Below are 20590 nucleotides of genomic sequence, written 5' to 3' on the forward strand. Positions count from 1 at the left end.
ATGGATGAAAAATATCCCACCCCACTGTCAAATAAATCCAATGCATACTTTTTATAATTTGTATACTCCTATTTTGGTAATAGTTGGAATTCTCGACAAGGCGGACTCGGGAAGCCTCTAGGCTCGGAAGCGAGGCTCGGTCGACCCGCTCCTTCCTGTCATTGGTTGCTCTTTGCGAGTACGAACGCTGCCCAAACGTCCGAAATTATATGCGAACCAGGCAGTATATGTCGGAGTATTTCATCAGGTAAAAGTCGAGCTAATTCAGGGCAGTGAAATACTAGAGTACTCACAAAGAGCAACCAATGACAGAAAGGAGTGGGTCGACCGAGCCTCGCTTCCGAACCTAGATGGTCCACCCTGTCGAGAATTCCGACTTTTACCCCTATTTTTTGTCAATAATCATATTTTTCGCAAAAAAATTGTTTCATTTTATCAAGTTTCAAATATTTAAAATGTTATTTATTCATTTTTTGTCCATTTTATTACGCATAATTTAATATAGTTTATAATATTGAAATGTTTGATTAAATTTAGTGCGAGAACAAGTAAAGTTCTATTCATATTAGTACGGAAACTGCACGTAACCGGCAAGTATTAAAAATATTCTTTGGTACATTCCATATAAACATACAATGGAATATATAAATGTGTCCATAAACAATGTTCCAAAGAATACTCGCTGTTTACGTGCAGTTGCCGGTCTGTGCTATGCTAACATGAAGTATATTTTTATTTGAAGCGTAAACAATTGTTTTTTTCTCATTATTTAAGGGCGGCTAGTCGCAACTAGTAATAGTGAACCATTTTTTGAGCCAAAAACAACTGCCCTTAGCCTAAGTCTCATACAGAAGAATGCGCAACGGATAAAAGCAGACACGTTGAATCAAAGTTTTTAAATAATTTATTGAATTTTCGTTCAATATTATAATTTTTGATAACTATATCAACGGTACAGTTACAAATTATAATTAAATCGGAAGTTATTTTGTATTCGAACTTTACTAATGTTCGTTTTACCGTTTACATGTATTTCAGAATGCGTATTTTTTGTATCCAGTACGGAACAAGTCTATAACCCATCTGATTTATATAAAAGTTGCTATAAAAGAAATACCATCTTTTTTTTCTTCCACTTCACCCATGTAAATTTATCTTATAACTTCAAACTGCACGTTTGTGTGTCTTACGGTTTCTTTACTTATCAATAGAGGTCGGACCGGAAGCGTGCCGTTCATTGTTAATTGTTCAATTTTATGAAGAACCTTTTTTTTGCACTCCAGCTTTGTAAATAGACCCAAAACGCCCTGATTCCTGGAAAACGCACGCTTCCGGACCGCCCTTTACTTATCACTACCTTTTTATACGCACCCTGTCCCTATTCTTTATCAACCCGTCTAAAAGTGATTTTATTTTATTTTATTTATATATTTAGCTATCAAGCTAATAAAAGCTATAAGCTAAAAATACATCTTAATTATTATACTTAACTTTAAAATATATAATTAACTTATATGTACTGTCCCTCACAGAGGTGTCTCTTCGCACCTCGCAGGAATGCATCCATGATTTAAGCAGACCTGATGCACTCAGGGAGGGCATCAGGTATGCTAAAATTTACCAACATTGATATCAAAATTTACAAACATTAACGATTGGAAACACTCGTTTTCAACGATGCATACCAAATATATCAAAAGCAAACATGAATATATTAAAAATATAAAAAAAAAACCATTCATTCGATGTATGTAACTAACATCAACTAAAATTTTACATAAATTTAGATTTTCTAACTAGAATTTCAGCAAATTTTTCACCAACTTCGTTTTGGCAAATATGTAAAATCCAATCAGCTGACATAAACAACGACCAATTCCAAAGCATTAAAATCAAAATTTCTCATAATTTAAATACGCGCATACATGAATTAATTCTGCGAAGAAAAATCCAAACGAAAGTAAAATGACGCGCCGTCGCAGAGTCCGCGGCAAATTCGGCGGCCATTTTGTCCCCAAAGCCTCAGTGCTAGTTCGATCTCCGAACGCGAGGTGTTGCGCGCGCGCACTTAAAGTAATCCCGCACACGCACACTAACTCCACACAATTTTCCGACTTTTCCGACGGTTTTCCACCCTCGAACGTCCACCCTAAATTTCGAAATTCAAATTTGCAAAATCCACCGGCTCAAGGTCGTTCAAAAACAGGTTCGAACGCGACGACTCCTACGCTCGTGCACGAGTCATATGGGAATTTTTTCACCATTGCGTAATGTTCGATTCGAGGGTTGCACCTCATCGGTACTTTCGATTGTAATATAACAGTGTTAAAATTGTGAGATAAGCTCGAAAGTGACATTTAGTAACACAGGTGTTCGATCAACGGCGCAACCTAGTATACATATATCTATACTTAGGTGTTGCAACAAAGAAGGGGGGGGGGGGGGGTTGAACACCTTGCGTAATAATGCATTAATTTTATCGCATTTATGTATTTAATTGTCTTTATTTTGGGTAAAAAGTGTTGTTTTATTAATCGATAATAATGTGACAAAATATACATATGACTAAACTATTGATCAATATTCATTAAAAGTACTTACTAATGAGTTTTTAGATGGATTTGTATTAATTAATATTTAATTCAAGTATTTTCTAAAATACACATAATATTCAAATATATATGTAAATTTCAATTTTAATACGATTCATATGATAATTTAAATTAAACCGACTTTAGAAGTTAAAAAAGCTGAACCAAATGCGCCATCCATTGACGAATACAAACATACTAATTTCTTTTTTGTTAAAAAAAAGACGAATCAAATCGTCAATTGGGATGTAAATTCTTGAATTTTATAGTAACATTTCCGATTAATACAAACTTATATAATGCAACATTTACTAATAAAAAATCGACCATATCTTTTTATACATGTTTTTTGCAAATGGCAGTAGAACATATCAACATTTGCCATTTGATGAAGAGCACTGGTCAATACCAGTTTTTATACACTGCCATTTTAACTGTTAAAAATATACACGTATAGGAAATATATGGCATGCAAACTTAGTACACAATTTGACATTGACCCTCTTAAAATCAAACCGCAAAACTACATCCAAATATCTTAAAAGACCACACGACTCTTTAACTTTCTATACTCTTTAGAAAATTCAAGCAAATTTTCACACACGCATTTCTCAAACGTTCATTCAAGGCTTTGATAAATCCACACGTTTATGTACAGATCTTCAAATAGACCACGTTATTGAAGAATAATTTTCCACCTTGAAATGTAGCTCTTTTGTTGTGCAACTCAGTACGTATTTACATCAAGGATATCGATGCTAATTCTGTACAACCGAAGAGCATGAGTTCATTCTTATGCGGCATTTACACCGACGTACACGAACCTCATAAACATATCCGACACAAATCCTATAACATTAAATCATCATGTACAATTTTTCCTCGGCAACTCGCCGATCTGAGGTATTCGCTTATTTTAAACGCTTGACGCTTCGTGCCGGATGCATTTTACGACAATGCAAACATAATTATACATTTATTGTATATTCACATTGGCGTGACCGAATAATAGCTAATATTAATTTTTTACAGATGCTTCCCAACCCATAGCCGCACTAAAACGAATCATTATTAACAAAATTACATTCGAAATCGAAACGTATGCGCCGTTGACGAACGCTCCCCAAAAAATGCACATGTGAAAAAATCACACTATCTTTTATGAAAAAGTGAATTAAGTTATTTAAAAAAAAATAGTAGTGTTAAAAGTGAAAATTTTAAGTATCAGTGAGAGAGCTTCGTATTGTGAACTATCTGAAGATTTACAGGTAAAGTTTTAATTTGGTTGTTTGTATGTGTAAGTCTTTTTTATTTGGAGGCTTTTGAATTTTAAATAAAACGTGTGGGTATTTTAGTAACACCCACTGCGTAATGTATACTTGTAATTTGTCCTTCCGGTTATTATTATGCTTAATGATTCAATTTGATATAGATTTATGAATTCCATACAGTAGCGGAACTTAATATTTAAAGTTATATAATGAAGTCCCCCTCATATTACCTACTTATATATTTTTTTCTAAATATAGTACAATACTAAGTATTTAATTAAGTATAGTTATGTAATGTATTTGTGAATTCAATACATAACATACATTTGGCATAAAAGTATATTGCATGAAAAAATGCGCTGTATATGGATTTTTTTAATTATAAATCATCTCATAAATAATAACAATTGTTAATAAGAGCAAACTAAAAACAATATCATGCGCCAAAGGTGAATTTTTTTTGAGTAAATCAAATCAAGCTTATCAAATATTTTCAAATTATAAAATAAATATATAAAATTGAATGTCTGTGTGTGTGTGTCTCGAATAGGCTCCTAAGCCACTGAACCGATTACAATGGAACTTTCAGCATTTGTTGTATGCATGTCCGGGAAGATTACTGTGAAAAAAATCGCCCAAAAACGGGAACAGAAACGGGAAAAACGGGAATCATTGCAACAATATAATTTCAACGTGTTCGCTGCCTGCGTTTTTCCGACAAATGCGAACAGGAACGGGAACGGGAACGAGAACGGGAACGGGAACGAGAATGGGAACCCGGAACGGGAATTGCATGCGTTATTGTGGCATTGCAACGCATGCCGGATTCAGCTAGTTATAAATAAATTAGTATCGATATACTACATTTAATTATATTTTAAAATCTATTTTATAGTAACTAAAATAAAACGCTGCAGGTTTCAATATTATGTATTGCAACTAAAATGTTTCATTCTATCATAGAAAGTCTATTCGAAAACTCAATTTTAATGCTATTATTATATTGTGAACAAATGCGTCACTGCCAAATTTTTTCAAGAATAATACTAAAATAAGTCTTTCGTTGAAACCTTTGAAATATTTACTGATAACGGTATTTTCATATCAAAAATATCAGGTATTCTTATGTTATTTTATTTTTCTATTCCACATATAGCTGGTTACAATTCCTATTGAAAATTCCAAAAAAACTTTGAAAATTACTCATCAAAAACATTGGCCTTTAATGCTAGCCTTCGAATCGTGAGATGAAATCCAATTAAAAATATACACATCCGTTGAAACACACGAGCATTTTAATTATTCGACCTTCAGCAATTATAACATCTTCATGCACACATGATCACAATAAAAAAAGGAAAGAAAAACGACAATAGTTAACCACTTTTTACACTTAAGCAATGGGCTTTGAATTTCATTGTTTTGGCGTCGTCTGTGAGTGTTTTTCAATTTGGAAAAGCTTTAGAGCGGATCGTGATTCACGATTTATTTGTTTTCGTACGAATAGGAGGGTTTCTTCAACGCGAATTCCCATTATGAGTACATTTTGAAAAAGATTAATGGATATTTCGTCCAGTGTAAGAATTCTAAATCGGCACTTACGATTTGCAAAGCATGGCTTCTCAACCGGAATATTGCGAATTTGCACCCAGAAATACCTATCTAATATTAATTATGCAATTACATAGTTTTTTATACATCGTTCTCCTGTTCCGTGAATCAAATTTGAATTAACGGCATTGCGTCAATTAACTTCCGACCAGAAATAGCGACTGAGTTAGTCGTCGCCTACCTACCTACCTACCTACCTGTATGTAGAGCTACAATGGGCAATGACATCATCGGCCATTATAATATTGCATCGGGAGTGAAAGAGTCAACGTTTGGCTCTTTACGTGTGTAGAAAAGAGGGGAAGATACACCAAGTCTGGGTACAACGTGTTGAAGACGGGTTTCCGTTTTATTGTTCGTTGAACTCTCGGCGGGTTTTTGTCTTGCCCACTCGATCGAGTCTCCGTAGTTACGAATATTTTCGTCTATTGAATTTTTCGTGGAAATGCTTTCTATAGGAAAACCATCACGTTTATATGATTGAAACATACCGTATTGTAACCTACCAACTACTTTTTATATCCGATTTTTATATGTTTCCATACCAAATCCAAAGTTTTGGCAATGCTGTATTTTCATAGGTTTCATATTTTTTTTTCATATTATGTGAGAAGGCAAATAATAATCGAAAATTTTGTTCATTAGATTTTTTGCACACTTAAAAAGCATTAGAGTGGTGCACATCTGCCGAAAAAAATGTTGTTTTAATGGTTTGGTATTTTAATAAGTACATACATACATATTACATAGCCATAGTGTCGACTTGGAGTTGAAGTCACTATGGCAAATTTGTGAATAAATAAATAAATAAATAAATATGTAGGTACATGTCTTTTAGAAAAAATCTCATGCTCTCCTTTTTTATTTATTTTGAGGATATACAAAAAAGCATAAAACCTTCCAAAGAATATCTCACCTAAAAGGAGCGTGATTATTTGTTTCTTAGAAATGTCAGCAGTAAGATCATAACTATCTGAAATTATTTATCCAAAATGATTACATACATAGATATGTGATATCATTCAACAATAATAGACAGTATGCAATTATAAAACCATAAACAGACGTGTATTATCTGTAATGGGCACGAACCAACGGGAATCCGGAATTTTACTAACAATCTCACATAAACTCGTTCAAAGTTAGATTACAATAAAATGTAAGTAATACGCGTTTCCAATATGGACAAATCAAATACATAGTGTGGGCACAATGGAACGTCACACGTTCTAATTTTGTATTTATAATCATTTAATAACATAATAATAATAAGACTCTCGGTGTCGAATGACACGTAAAGAAAACGAAAACCGTTCTTTCATACAACCTACGTTTCGATCTTGCAATCTAAAATTTTAAATTGTTTAACATTTGATTTATAAAAGTCATTTGACCATCTGACATTTGACGCAATGGAGAAATGTCCGAATTAGCTCCTTTCTAATTATCTATAATATATACCTACCTATCTATATGTTCACTCAGAGGTCTCTTTGTTCGACTGTGAATGGTGTGTTAATGATTTATTGACAGTTCTTTTTTATTGTTTCAGATACAAGATGCCTTTCGGTCGAAGAAAAACGCATACGTTCACGAAATTGGCCACCTTCTTCCTGGCCATTTCTGCACAGTTTCTTGTGCTTCTGCCTTCTAGTCTTTCAGCACAGTTGCCGGCTTCTCACGGTAAATATGTTTCCATCGGTATTGAGCAAGTTACATGATATAATGGACGAAAATTTATTAAGAATCACTCATTCGCACTTTATATAATAAAAATTTTACATACTAATGAGGCAGTTCGGAATTTTTGATTTTGTTGTTGCATTGTTGTTGACACTATTATCCCACGTACAATGAAGGTGCTGTAACAGTTTTAAACGTGGACGCAATGCAAAGTGAATGTGATTTACATTTTTTGTTTTTGACATCGTTGGGCAACTCTAATACTTTCACGCTTCATATTTGTTTTGGGTGGACGATTTTATCTAGAGTTTCTCAAATGCAAGTGTGTGTATTCTTTCGAATTTTGGAAGAAGCCTATGCTTTAAATGATAAAGTTCACTGCAGAAACTTAGATCTAATAAATTCTTAGGTATAGTCGGTTCATTTAATGTAAGTTGACCTTTATTTTCAAATTTTATCCAAAAACTTCGATGACAGCATTCTTTGACTCAATTTAAAATCATTTACCGTTTGAATTAGTTCATTAAGATAAAATAAATATATTCAGATAGAATAACAGTCCTTATAAACGAGGTGAAGTAAAATTCTGGCCAATTAAAATTCTAATATAACACCAGAGAGATATATTTTATATTATATTTAAAATATATCTGTCCTATATTTTAAATATAATATAAAAATATAGGACAGATACTCAAAAATCTGGTAAAATCGTTACGAATGGTCACCATATTTTAATTATGCTAGAGTTGTGTGGTTAGAATCCTTTTGAGGAGTCTCAATCAATGTAGTCTCGATGAAAGTTCAACAACTGGTTGAATCTTTCATAGAAGAGCTTTTTTACATTACAGTTAGAAGTGCACCTGAATAATAATTTATTATAAAAAAAAAAAAATTAATAACAATTGAAAGCCTATGAAATCTCTTCATACAAAAAAAGTCGTGATGTTTTGTTGTGAAACTGACTGTATTAATGCGAGGCCGAAACGATAATTTATTTTGCATGTCGGAAATTGTAAGCAAAAATGGTGACATAACCTAAAATGAAAAAAAGTAGAAAATTACATTCCATCTTAATTTTTTTTGTCTAACTAGCCGGCGTTGCCCGACATTAACGGTCGTTGAAAAAAACCCTCGTCTACGATCAAAGTTGCATATAGTATTATTAGATTTGATACAACGGTCGGGAAGGAAATGAAGTAGTAGCCACCAACATGGTCGAATCGGTCCCAACTAGGGTTGCCAGATGGTATCCAAAAGGAGGACATGTCCTCTTTTTCCATGTTTTGTCCTCCCGTCCTCCCTTACCTACTGTAAGTCCTCCTTTTTGCTAAACATCGGGCGTTCTTGTTTAGCTAAAGTTTTTGAGCATCAGAGGTGTAGAGATTGACGATGTTAAGCTACACGATCAATTTTGTAACTTGATTTCATTTCTTAAATCAAAATCAGATGAAGATGAAGCACATTATGATTTGAAGTTGCACGAGCAGTGGACAATCTACTTCAAAAGTGTTAAAAGCATTGAATGTTTCTCAGAACTGCTCAAGTTTTATTTTTGTATAAGCGCACATAACGCAAATGTGGAAAGAGTTTTTTCACTGATTAATACTCAGTGGAGCAAAGAGAGGAATAGACTAAGTGTGCAGTCAGTTCAATCTTTAATTCTTACTCAATACAACTTTAAAAACATGACATGTGAAGATTTTTATAATTATTTGTTAAAAAACCAAGAACTTCTTTCCAAAATTGGCAGCTCAGCTAAATATGATTAAAATAGAGTAAAATAATATCAAAAATTCGTTTAATTTCTGAATGTCCTCCTTTTTTACAGAAAATCCTCGTTTTTAGACCCATCTGCCTCCTTTATCATATTATCATCTGGCAACCCTAGCCCCAAGTCGCAGGATGGCAACCAAAACACGACCATGTCGTATAGCCCCTACAAACCTATAGTGGATATCAATGCCGAATTTGGTGATTCTTAATGGGTGCGATTTAATGGTGCATTTAATAAAATAAATCTGCTCCTTAGAACGAATTATTTGCGCATTAGAATAAAAGAAATTGCGCATTTAATAGATATATTTCTGTTAAATAAAAATTGTTACATTGATCAATATTTTATTGGTAGTATGAAATATAACTATAATTCGAACGTGTTAAATACACGTTCAACCCGGCGTGTACCACCGGTGGCCACGCGGATAGTGCTATAGCAGACTATAATTTTACGGTTTCACTTCATTGAGCACCCCAACACTAAAATTCCTATAAAATTCTAAAGATTTAGGGACAACTCATTATATAAAGTGATTGTGTGGAATCCGCATGAAGCAAATTACTCTCTGATGATTGAGAAAGTGCAAAAAGCATTTCTTCGTTTCCTATATAGGAAAGAATATGGCTATTACCCATATCTCTACCCCACTCCTTTCCTTTTGGGCATGCTTGGGTATAATTCCCTTGAACTTCGGAGAAACTTCTCATTAATTCGTTTCGTTCTCCTGCTCTTACGTGGTAATACGTCATGCCCGTTGTTGCTGGAGCAGTTGGGACTTTATGTCCCTAATCACTATGTGCGTGGTAGACATCATCATTTGCTGGCTGTACCTCCTGCCCGCACAGTCCTTTTTCGAATGGCTCCTATTCCAAGAGCTATTCGACTTCTTAATGAAATCGTTGCTGCCGAGACTGAATGTGATATTTTCCACCTTAGTGAGCGTAAATTGTCGGAAATTACTCTAACCCATTTATATGGTAGTCTGCGCTCATCATTTTTTTCATGATTGATTGTGATTTATGAGTGAAATTTTGATTAACTCTCTTCCATTTGGGCCTACAGGGATGTTTTGTATTTGTAGTTGTTTCTTACATATTTATTGAAACTGCCTGTAGGTGCAAGGCATCCCTTATGCTATATATTTTTTTATTTGATATTTTTACTTTATCTGTTATTATTAAATACTGTTTTTTATGTTTATGTATGGATGTATTTATGTTTATGTTCAAATGTATTTTTTTTATGTATAATTGATGGGTGTATTATTTTCGTTGTGTATTGATTTGTGTTTAATTGTTATTTTGTTTTTTTTGTGTTATGTTTTTGACCATTGTGGCGCTTTAGGAATTCCTGTTATGCCACAATGGTCTGTTTAGAATAAAATAAATAAATAAAGTGATTTAATGCCGTCACGCGTAATTGGGTGCCGATACGCGTGACAGTGCCGCCACATGGGCAAATGTATGAAATCATGCGCCGGGCTGAATGTGTTAACAGTTAAAAAGTGCGCTATAGTCGAATTAGAACTATATTTCATACTACTTTTCATACTATTTGTAGTATGCAACATACTACATATTTTGACTACATATTCGTTTTATGCAACGACTACATATTCGATTTCAACTACAACAATTTTGTAATTTAGTTCACAAATTCATAACTCGCACGTAATGAATTTGTTGAAAGATTAAACATCTATTATACAGAGTAGGCCAACTTAGACGGTTGCCGATCTAATATGCCAGATATTTAATGCTCATCGTTAATGCGCATTTCATTCATTTTAGACTACTCTATATTTTCTCTGTTGTGAATGTAACTTATCAAAATATTTGATATTAAAATGCTGAACTTATTAAAACAATGAGTTAGTAATTTTTCAAACGATCAAGCGATTCAAAGTATTTATTATTTTTTTTATTAAAGGGTTTTAGTCTTTTTGCTTGTTTTATTTTTTAGTGTACAAATATAAAATCAAAGGAACATAATACTTTTTATGTGTTCTTTTGTTTTAAATTATAATTATAATTTTTTTATATTTGAAAAATTATGTTTATATTAAACAACTATATTTTTAAATGATATAATATTTTTTTTAATTCACAGAAATTTCATGAAATGCTTACGATAAATGCACATTTCTTTTATAAAATGCGCATTTAAATATTTCAAATTGTAATTTTCGCATTGAAAATTGATTTTTTTAAATTGAAAACTTCAGATTTTAAATTGCAGACAAACAAACAAACATTCATATGTATTTTGCCAGAAGATATCATTTATAAATGTAACTTTCATTGCAATCCAAATACCGAATCTACTGTAGTTACTACATGAAAGTAAGCCACACAAAAATATCAAACCGTTTACTGCAATTACGTACTCAAAGAGAACGAACCTTTTGGCTAAATAGCACTCAACAATTATGAATAACGTTACAAAAACCTAATCTTTTCACTGTCTAATTTGCGAAATTGCGAAAAATTGAAAGGCGACGATTGACCAAACACGCCGATACGACCCGCCTGGTATGGCTAACGTCACTGTTTACCTTGAACGGAGTATACGTGTGACTTTCACCGTGATAATCACATGTCATATTTATAAAAAATTGTATTTTCATCAGTCTCGCTTGGAGATGATCCTGTGGACTCTCCAGGATGGTACGACCACGAGTTGACGGTGCAGTGCACCGAGGACGAGATGATCATCAGCGTGAGTCCTCGCAGCAGCGGAGTGTCCTTCTTGGACAACGATATCTATTCCAAGTAACTTTGCAATGATTTCGTAATGAAATTTTTGTTCAAATCGGAGTTGAAATTCATCTCAAATTGCTGTCTTTCATCTAGGGAGGCTGGTTTCAGTGGGTCAATATATCCAAGAGATTTAGGAAGAGCTACAGGATGTATGGCCAGGTATAGGAAAACTCCAGGACCTGTTATCTATCGCCTTCCGCTGAGGGCTTGCAATACCATGCCGTATACTTTGGTGAGTGTTTTATGTATTTTTAGTATATACTTGTACGTATAAGGAAAATTTTCTTGAATAATATTTGTTTCTTCTTCGTCTGATTGGGTGTTCTTTTGTGATGTAACAGGAAAAATGTTCGAAAACAATTTTTGGAATGCTCAGTACAGTTATAATGGTTACTGATCTTTAATGACTCTTATTGTCTATTATTATCAAGTTGCTTGAAGGTTTTGATTACCAAACTGTGAATTATATTATTTTGGATTATTCTTAGTTATTCCAATGTCAAATGAGGATTCGATGTCAGTCGAAGGAGTACATGTCGTAATGGAGGTCGTTCTATTGACATATAGGCCTATCGCAAATGATGTATGTTTTCTCAAATATTAAACCAGCAGAATATACATTAGCATATAATGCTTTGAACAGAGTGATCACGGGTTCAAATCCTACTGGTTTCTGCTGGCCAGACCTTGGATTTGTGACCCCAGTTCGATCGTTTATTATCAGAGTTTGCCAATTTATCTGATTTTCATTGAAACGGTTTCAACAAATTGGCAACGTTACCCATTTACTCGCAAAATCTTGCGTTTTCAGCCATCTCGAATTTCGCTGAATTGTATAAAATGCTGCAAATTTACAAATTTGACCATAAATTTATCTGTGGATATTAATTGATATGTATGTAGGAATCTAGCACAACTTGTGCTATTACGAATCAAAACCAGTGATCTCATCATCAATCCTGTACAAACATGCATAACTCAAGGGCAACGTCCCCTTTGACCATTCCAGAAGAAAGAGTTCATCGCTCAATCGTAAAACGAACGAAACCCAACAGTGATATCATCAGGAAACTGTAACACGTGTCCTGAAAAGTCGTTCACATGTGGCACACGACCGCATTCTTAAACGAACGACGTCCTGGCGCTGACCCCATAGCTATAAAACACGCGCCTCGAAAACAGGTCAACACGTGTCCTGGAAACGGAGACAAAACATCTGCACACGGCACGCTTCAAGCCAGAACGTATATAAAGCGACGCACCAGCTCTCAACACCAGAGTGAACCTCTGGAGTTCAACCAGCTCCTTTCAATTGTTACATAACCATTGTAACAATTGAACAAAAATAAACGATCCTCTTCTAAACTCAACTTAGTTTCCATAGGCCGGGAAACGGTCGAAACCTTTAACCCGCCCTATATGTATTTATGTACTTTGTACAATACTAATAATAATTGTATTAAATGTACAATGTTCTGGCCAGTAAAGGGCATTGGGGCTACCTGCTAGGCCTTCCTGGTACAAATTAAAGATACAATAAAAAACAATTTGAACGATCCTTGAACTGTGGGATCGCACAGTTGAAAAATTCCGCAAATTGCATTCGACGAAATCCGAAAATTATTTCGTCATTGTTATTATTAAATTTTTTCGTGTACCGGTGACAGGAATTCTGGCGTGAAAAGTAAAACAATGCGAAAGTCAGAGCCGGAACTCAAGCAGCGAAAATGTCCGTAGGCGTAAAAACTAAAACAAAATAAAATTGTACCCAATTCTATCGAATTATGTCCAAATTACTGTAATCATTGTTGTAAAGAGTACGAAAGAGAGAGAGACGCTTTGACTAGTGCCCCGAAGGTAAAAGCGTAGTTCTAAAACTCAGATCCTTTCATGTGAAAAATTATACATTGATAAGTGCATCATCAGTTTTCACTTTTTTCACCGCGAAAATTTTCTCTTTTGCAAAATGGCATAATTTTGTTTGAAGGAAACTGTGTGGGCGTTTTTGCAATTGTTCAATATAATATAAACAGTGAAAGTGTCGTCGCAAAACAGACGACGATTTAAATAAATTAAACTAAACAAGTGTAATCAACATAACGTATCATTTTAGAAAACTATGATAAGTGTGAAATTTATCATTCAAGTTAATGAGAATTGAGCAACACTTAGGAGTCCAAAGTTTGAACGTTAGAATGGTATACCAATACTACATAGTTACTTCACAGTTGTTGGCCGGAATATAATCATTGGCCATTTGAACTAAAACAATACACTAACATCAAATAGTATATTTTTATGAGTTTATAATATATAGTGAAGATGAGCACCATCGAATCACAAAAGATTCTCATAGGGTGTTTATTTTTTAAATTTTAAAAGTGTAGTTCACTAGTTAAGCTTTTGTTCACCAGTAGATAGACTATGGATTCAAATCCCGACTGGAATCATAACGCTGCTGGCAATATCTGAATTTTCATTTAAATCCGAATCTACCGTCTCCTCTTAGAGTTTTCCACTTTATTTAACTTAATTGTTGTGACGGATTCAATAAAATCAGCACCCCCCCCCCCTCCATTTCTCGCAAATCTGAATTTGTTGATTGTTTAACCCTTTGAGTGCTGACACTCAGTCCCACGGTATCGGTCACTTCTGAGAAAGGACCAATAGCGGCCAATTCGGTGGCCATTGTTCAGCTTACATGCACTTAGTCTAGAGATAATCCTTGAAACTAATTATAACGGTCACACAGTCTCTGGGATGCTACTCGGCCTAATCCGATTGCACCTACTCGGCGGTGTACCTAACAATATTATTGAATGTATTTTTCCAAAACTAGTTTCATCCTCTTCATTGTTGTTAAAATGTAATGCTCACAATTTAAATGCCAAGCCACAATCTAAAATACTCAGCAGTTAGGCATTTGCATCGAGGAATTCTGCTATGGTTATAAATTCAGAAATGTAAACCAGTCTTTATAAACATTAATTCAGTTTTAATTATTTTTTCATGAATTTTTACAATTTCACATCATGTACATGTTCTGTCTTTTTCAGTTGTAGAATAAAGTAGTAATAATCCTACTCGAATCGTTTCACTTTATTGCCCTTACTGCGTGGTCATATCTTCAAGGTGTGACCTTTCAGATTGGGGACCATTCTTAAATGCATCAGTGGGCTTTATTATATGCTGCCAAAAAATGACGAAGAGCTTCACTCGGAAAATATGTAGCTATAAATAAACTCATTAGATGTGTAGCATTTATCTGAAAGGTCGAAGCGGATGCATAAAATTTGGAGAAGATACCAATCTAGCAATAAACATTTACACTCACACAGTGGAGAGCAAATTGCCAGTTGCCAAGGTGGGCGATGTCCTTTTAGATCTTGTGAAACTAGAAGGTCGTCAAGCTTTGGTCGCCCACCTTACCCGAGTAGACATAATGATTCTGTCGTATGTAGAAGTCAACGTTTGCTATATACCTATAATATAATGTAATAATATGTCTGTCGTCATCAGACGAAACGTCACGACTCTTGGAGTTTGTACTAATGAAAGGAAAACTGTTTTATTGCTCCGGAGATATTGATCGTTCTTAAAATCACTGTCATATTCCTCTCCTGTAAGTTTACGAGCTGCTCAAGTGCTAGTTTTGTTCACTTTCTAGTACGTGGGACAGATGTGTTGACCGTGTCCATGTGTTGACCGTGTCAAGAAAACACCGTTTGTGTTTGTAAGAGGATCGTTTATTTTTGTTCAATTGTTACAATGGTTATTGTATGTACAAAGAGGTTGAGCTTCGGAGAAGTGATCTGATTGAACTCCAGAGGTTCACTCTGGCGTCTGGAGCTGCTGCGTCGCTTTATATACGTTCTGGGTTGGAGCGTGCCGCGCGCAAATGCTTTGTCTTCGTTTCCAGGACCGTTTCCGTGTTAGAAACACGGGTTGACCTATTTTCGAGGTGCGTGCTCGATACACGTGTGGTTTATGGGGTCAGCGGCAGGACGTCGTTCGTTTGAGAATGCGGGCATGTGCCACGCATTAATGACTGCCACGTGTTTACGATTTTTCAGGACATGTGTCGTGATTGCCTGATGACCTCACTGTTGGGTTTCGTTCGTTTACGATCGAGCGATGAACTCTTTCTTCTGGAATGGTCGAAGGGGTCGTTGCCCTTGAGTTATGCATGTTTGTACAGGATCGATGATGTGATCGCTGGTTTTGATTCGTAATAGCACAAGTTGTGCTAGATTCCTACAACTTTAAATGGCTCTTAAGCTTTGAAACTATTGGTCAATTGCTTAAGCTGCGTTTTTTTATTTTAAATATCAACAAACGATGACCCGAATTCGTCAGAACTCTACCGAGGAAATGTTTTATTTGTACAGTTGTATTTGCTAGCTTATATGTATATCTAATTTTAAAACATGTGTGCTATTTTCATACAATTACCAAATGTGTGTAGAATTTTGGTTTAAAGTTCATATGTATTTATTAATATTAAATTATATGAAATCTAACCTAACTGAACCGGTTAATTAAATTTATATATGTTTATTTTCAGGACGATGGTACAACGGAGTATAGAAACATCCTGATGGTGCAGCCTCATCCTCGTTTGGTGACCGGCCGTGGAAAGTCTCACGAAGTATCTTGCAAGCCGCCTAAACCCAATCCTAAATTTTCAATTTCGGGATCAAGAGTTCCTCACGCCGCTCGACTCACCGATTATAAACCTGGAGACCAATTCGAGTGAATACTTCAATCAAATTTAGCATAATATATTCATAATAGATCATTTTTAACACATTCGTTATGTTTTAGTGTGTCAACATTGGTAGCGGACTCGTTGCCGTCCTGCACGATGAAAATATACAAAGGAGATCCGGTGAAGAAAGAGGTGATTGCAAGTTGCACTTTGGATTGTAATCTACAGTGGGATACATATGTAATCTTGAGTCTCATTTCAGGTTGCGACGAGTGTTAAGATCGGAGATCCTCTCACGCTCGAGATTGCTCTTGATAAAGAACTCGGCAAGCATGGTTTACGTATAACAGATTGTATTGTGAAAGACGGATTGGGTTGGGCACAACAGAATCTAATCAACAAGGAAGGGTATATACAATGTTTTAAGGATGGATATGGTTTTAAAGAACTGTTTTGCTCATGTGAATTTTGAAATGCTTTCAGTTGTCCGTTGGATAATGAAATAATGGGAACGTTCCAGTATTCTAAAGATGGATCCAAGGCTACAGTGACTTTCCAAGCACACAAATTCCCATACACGGCCGGCGTGTACTATCAATGCAATGTTAAATTGTGCAATAAGGACAATAAGGAGGAGTGTGTTAGTATTTTAGTTGTATTGTACTATTTTATTACTCTAAAACAGTGGTTCTTAACCTAGTTGGAGGTACTGAACCCCACCAGTTTCATATGCGCATACACCGAACCCTTCTTAATTGGCACCCGAATTTCCATTGTTCTTGACCTCCGCTGAACCCCTGAGACTGACTCACCGAACCCCTAGGGTTCGATCGAATCCAGGTTAAGAACCACTGCTCTAAAACTAACCTAATCATGAAAAATTTGTTCTAACTTAAACCAAATGGCTCTATGTAGTACTGTATAGTCAGTTTAGCAGATTAAATTTACTCATGTATGTTTTACTACTAGCCAATTAATAGATTTTATCCCAGACATACTTTTGATTTAATATAATTTATAGAAACCAGTATGTGACGAAAGTAATATTCGTACCAAACGTCAAGTAGACAAAGACGATGAAGAAGAAGCACCCGCAACTATTGAAGTATTTTCAGGGCTTTACGTCAACGAGGCTACAGATTTGCCTACAAATACCGATGAAGTTACTAAAGAAAAGGTAATTTACTATTAATTCTATAATATATGTATACACACATATGTATTACAAAAATTTTATCTTGATTTTTATAATTGCAGAATCCCGATGATGCAGTTTGCATATCGCAGAGAAATTTCGCAATTGCAATTTGCATCGCCGGTTTGATATTAATGTTGGCCGTTGTGACGGCCATCCTTGTCATCTTGGCCAGAAGAAGAGGTCCCAAGTCGATCAGCAACACGGGAAGCTCCATTTACAGCGGACCGTATACAAACACTGGTTACTCTCACACCAGTTAAACGAATACTATTTATTAGAAGGAGATAGAAACGTTAAAATGGAATACTTTCAAGTAAATAGATGTCCAAACTTTCTCGACGATTCAACGAATCAAATCATGTGCCAATACGATTAGGTTTATGTAGATTTCTGACTTGATACCAATTATATTATCCTATATAAAATCTCTAAATCAATTTGTGAGAAAGATTGCAATGTCTCTTTACTATAAAATTCCACTTTTAATTGGAATCTTTCAATTATTCTTGTATCTATGGGTGGGAATATGTTTTTCCGTATATATTTTACAATTGTGAAAATGGCGATGAATGAACGGAGCATGTGAGTTTAATAATAAAACCATTATAATTAAATTGAAATCTTCTATAGCGAAGTGTGATCGTAAGCCAATTTCTTGTTATATTTAAGATTTCACCTGATCTTTCAATCAATGCTTGGTTGAAAGATCAATCAATGGTGTTTGTTTCATATTTTATTTCATTGATTTTATTATATAAACGTCAATTTTCATTTGAAATATCCCGTCAATGAAATTCTGGAACAACACCATGTATACGCGTATACTTTTTGTAATCGTGTCTTTTTTTTTTATATAATCTAACTAATATTTATATATGCATCGATACGAAGTACTCCAATTAGAACCATTTCTACTTATAATTTTAGTCATGCTAGCCATGTTAATGCATTTTGAATTGTATGCCATATACACAAACGAACACGTGCAATGTGTTCAAAAGTGTATTCAAATTGAACGAAAAATGTGTAATGATTCGCAATAAAGTGTTTTTCAACAGTCATATATGTGTTTATTGATCTTTCGTATTCATACATTTTTTTATATGTATATATGTATGTGTAGCAATAAAAAGACGAAAAGGTAATTATCACATTTTTATTTCATTTTTGATGGAACAAAGTACAAAGCAACGTATTTTAACATTGTAACATTGTGGCTAAAGTACATATTTAGAATAAATATACCTAAATTTTTTGGTGACAATCGAGTGAAGAATACTTTGAAAATTTTTGACGTAACTCAAGACAGCACCTGTCGAATGGAAAACGTATACAAAATTAAAATCATACAACGAATGGTCACACATAGAAGTGTGATATATTACCTGAATATTGGAATTCTAATTTAGGCCTTGAGAAGTTGGTGACGAACGGCGAGGAAGGGAATGCCGATGCCCGAGCCGAAGAACAGGGTGAAGTAGAGGGTGAGCTTGTAGGGGTTGTCCAAGCTGAAGGGCAAGTTCTGTAATAATAATAAATATAGGTGTGACGATTGGTCGAATGCAGTAGACTGTAGAGGTTATGTTGGCGATTATGTAATTGTGTGTTACATCTCCGGGCTTCATTTCATGGCCACTCGACTGCCTGATGGCCGTCCTGGTGGGGAGGGACACTCCTCGGAGCAGTCTTCCTCCAGCGCGACTTGCAGCACCCAACATTTTTTTACCAACGGGAGAGAATTCTTCGATCGGATTGACGTATTGCAACCGACTGAGTTGCCAGATTAAATTTATCTAATAACAGAGCTACCAACTTGCATTCGGCGAAACGAACTCGGCATCGATTTTAATAAATTTTGTGACGAAAACTTTGCATAAAGGTCTGTTCATACTTAACAGCACTGCACGACTTCGTTTGAAATATGTCATTTTATAACATTTCTATTCATATCTACCTACACGTCGCGGTCACGTCACGTTCACAGCACTTTGGCCGAGTGCAAGTCAAAATCGGCTTACTTATACATTACAGGCCATGACGATACGGCGCAATATTGCTTACGTCGTATTGTCGAGTACTTACAATATGAATGCATACACGTGCATTCGTAGCTACGCGTCAGAATACAAGTCAGCAAAAATGTTTCGGCGTTTATCGAACGAAAAACTATGTATAATCGCGTTGTTGTTGGAAGAAGAAGCTCAAGAAGGCAATAAAAAAACACGGAGGCGTTTTGATCTGCATCCCATGTTAAAAAATAGAAAAACCGAAGGAGAGTTTTGGACACTGTATAAGGAGCTTGTGGATGATGCACAATTTTTTTTTAAATATTTCCGTAAAAACTTTAAATTTTTTTTAAATATTTGCGCCAAAAACATGTCGAAAGATTGAACAGCTGTCAACTGTCACTATCGATAATTGGTCCAAAACAGCAAAGCGGTAGACTCATGGCACGTAATTCGCGTGTATATTTCCACGATGGCCAAAAAAACGGATACGATACGTTGACGGATGTTGCTGTAAGGTATGAACAGGAAATGTCGGGTACTGCTGTAAGTCTGCCGTGGCGTAAACGTGACGGTTGGTATGAATATACCCTTACAAAATGTACCAAAGAATACCTGCTGAAGTCGGTACGTGCTGACTAGGTATGAACAGACCTTAGAGGCGCAGTGGCGGCTCGTCTATAAGGGTAACTTAACCCTTTGCCCGTGGCAATAAATATAGTGAACAAGCCCTGTACGTGGTATCTTTTTCGAGAATTTGGCAATCGAGTTTTCGACCTTAAATACAGATTTTAATATTTACTCAAGTAACCAGAGATATGTTAATTAACACATAAACTATTATTTTAAGCAATAAAATACATAATATATCTCGTAATTTAGGCTTAATTGTCAAATAATCATTCTTCATACAATTGAAGGTATGTTCATAACTATCCAGCACGACCCGTATCCGGCAGGTGTCATGCAAGTGCGGATAGTAA

General features: G+C 35.0%; 3 protein-coding genes across 4 annotated transcripts in view; 1 reads left to right on the top strand and 2 right to left on the bottom strand.

Annotated features, from left to right (window-relative positions):
* The window catches only part of LOC143920396 (uncharacterized), a 443610-nt gene that overhangs the window by 174252 nt on the left and 248768 nt on the right, over window positions 1–20590 (bottom strand). The window lies entirely within an intron of this gene.
* On the top strand, window positions 1982–18753 carry pio (zona pellucida domain-containing protein piopio). 2 transcript variants are annotated; one of them, XM_077443277.1, is made up of 11 exons: window positions 1982–2073; window positions 3624–3859; window positions 7026–7156; window positions 11566–11707; window positions 11789–11927; window positions 16260–16447; window positions 16520–16595; window positions 16666–16811; window positions 16887–17043; window positions 17425–17580; window positions 17661–18753. In XM_077443277.1, the coding sequence occupies exons 3-11, from the start codon at window positions 7033–7035 to the stop codon at window positions 17859–17861; spliced, it is 1329 nt and encodes a 442-aa protein (XP_077299403.1). In that variant the 5' UTR covers window positions 1982–2073; window positions 3624–3859; window positions 7026–7032; the 3' UTR covers window positions 17862–18753. The 2 variants fall into 2 exon arrangements, with proteins under 2 accessions (XP_077299403.1, XP_077299404.1); XM_077443278.1 differs by having other exon boundaries at window positions 2025–2206; window positions 17661–18752.
* LOC143920400 (cytochrome c oxidase subunit 7C, mitochondrial-like) lies at window positions 18741–19586 on the bottom strand. Its single transcript, XM_077443284.1, has 3 exons — window positions 19212–19586; window positions 18987–19123; window positions 18741–18913 (listed from the first exon to the last, which is right to left on the bottom strand). Exons 1-2 carry the CDS (start codon window positions 19317–19319, stop codon window positions 19007–19009), a joined length of 225 nt encoding a protein of 74 aa, XP_077299410.1. The 5' UTR covers window positions 19320–19586; the 3' UTR covers window positions 18741–18913; window positions 18987–19006.

This window comes from Arctopsyche grandis, chromosome 12, assembly GCF_051622035.1.
Source record: "Arctopsyche grandis isolate Sample6627 chromosome 12, ASM5162203v2, whole genome shotgun sequence".
Classification (NCBI taxonomy): domain Eukaryota; kingdom Metazoa; phylum Arthropoda; class Insecta; order Trichoptera; family Hydropsychidae; genus Arctopsyche; species Arctopsyche grandis.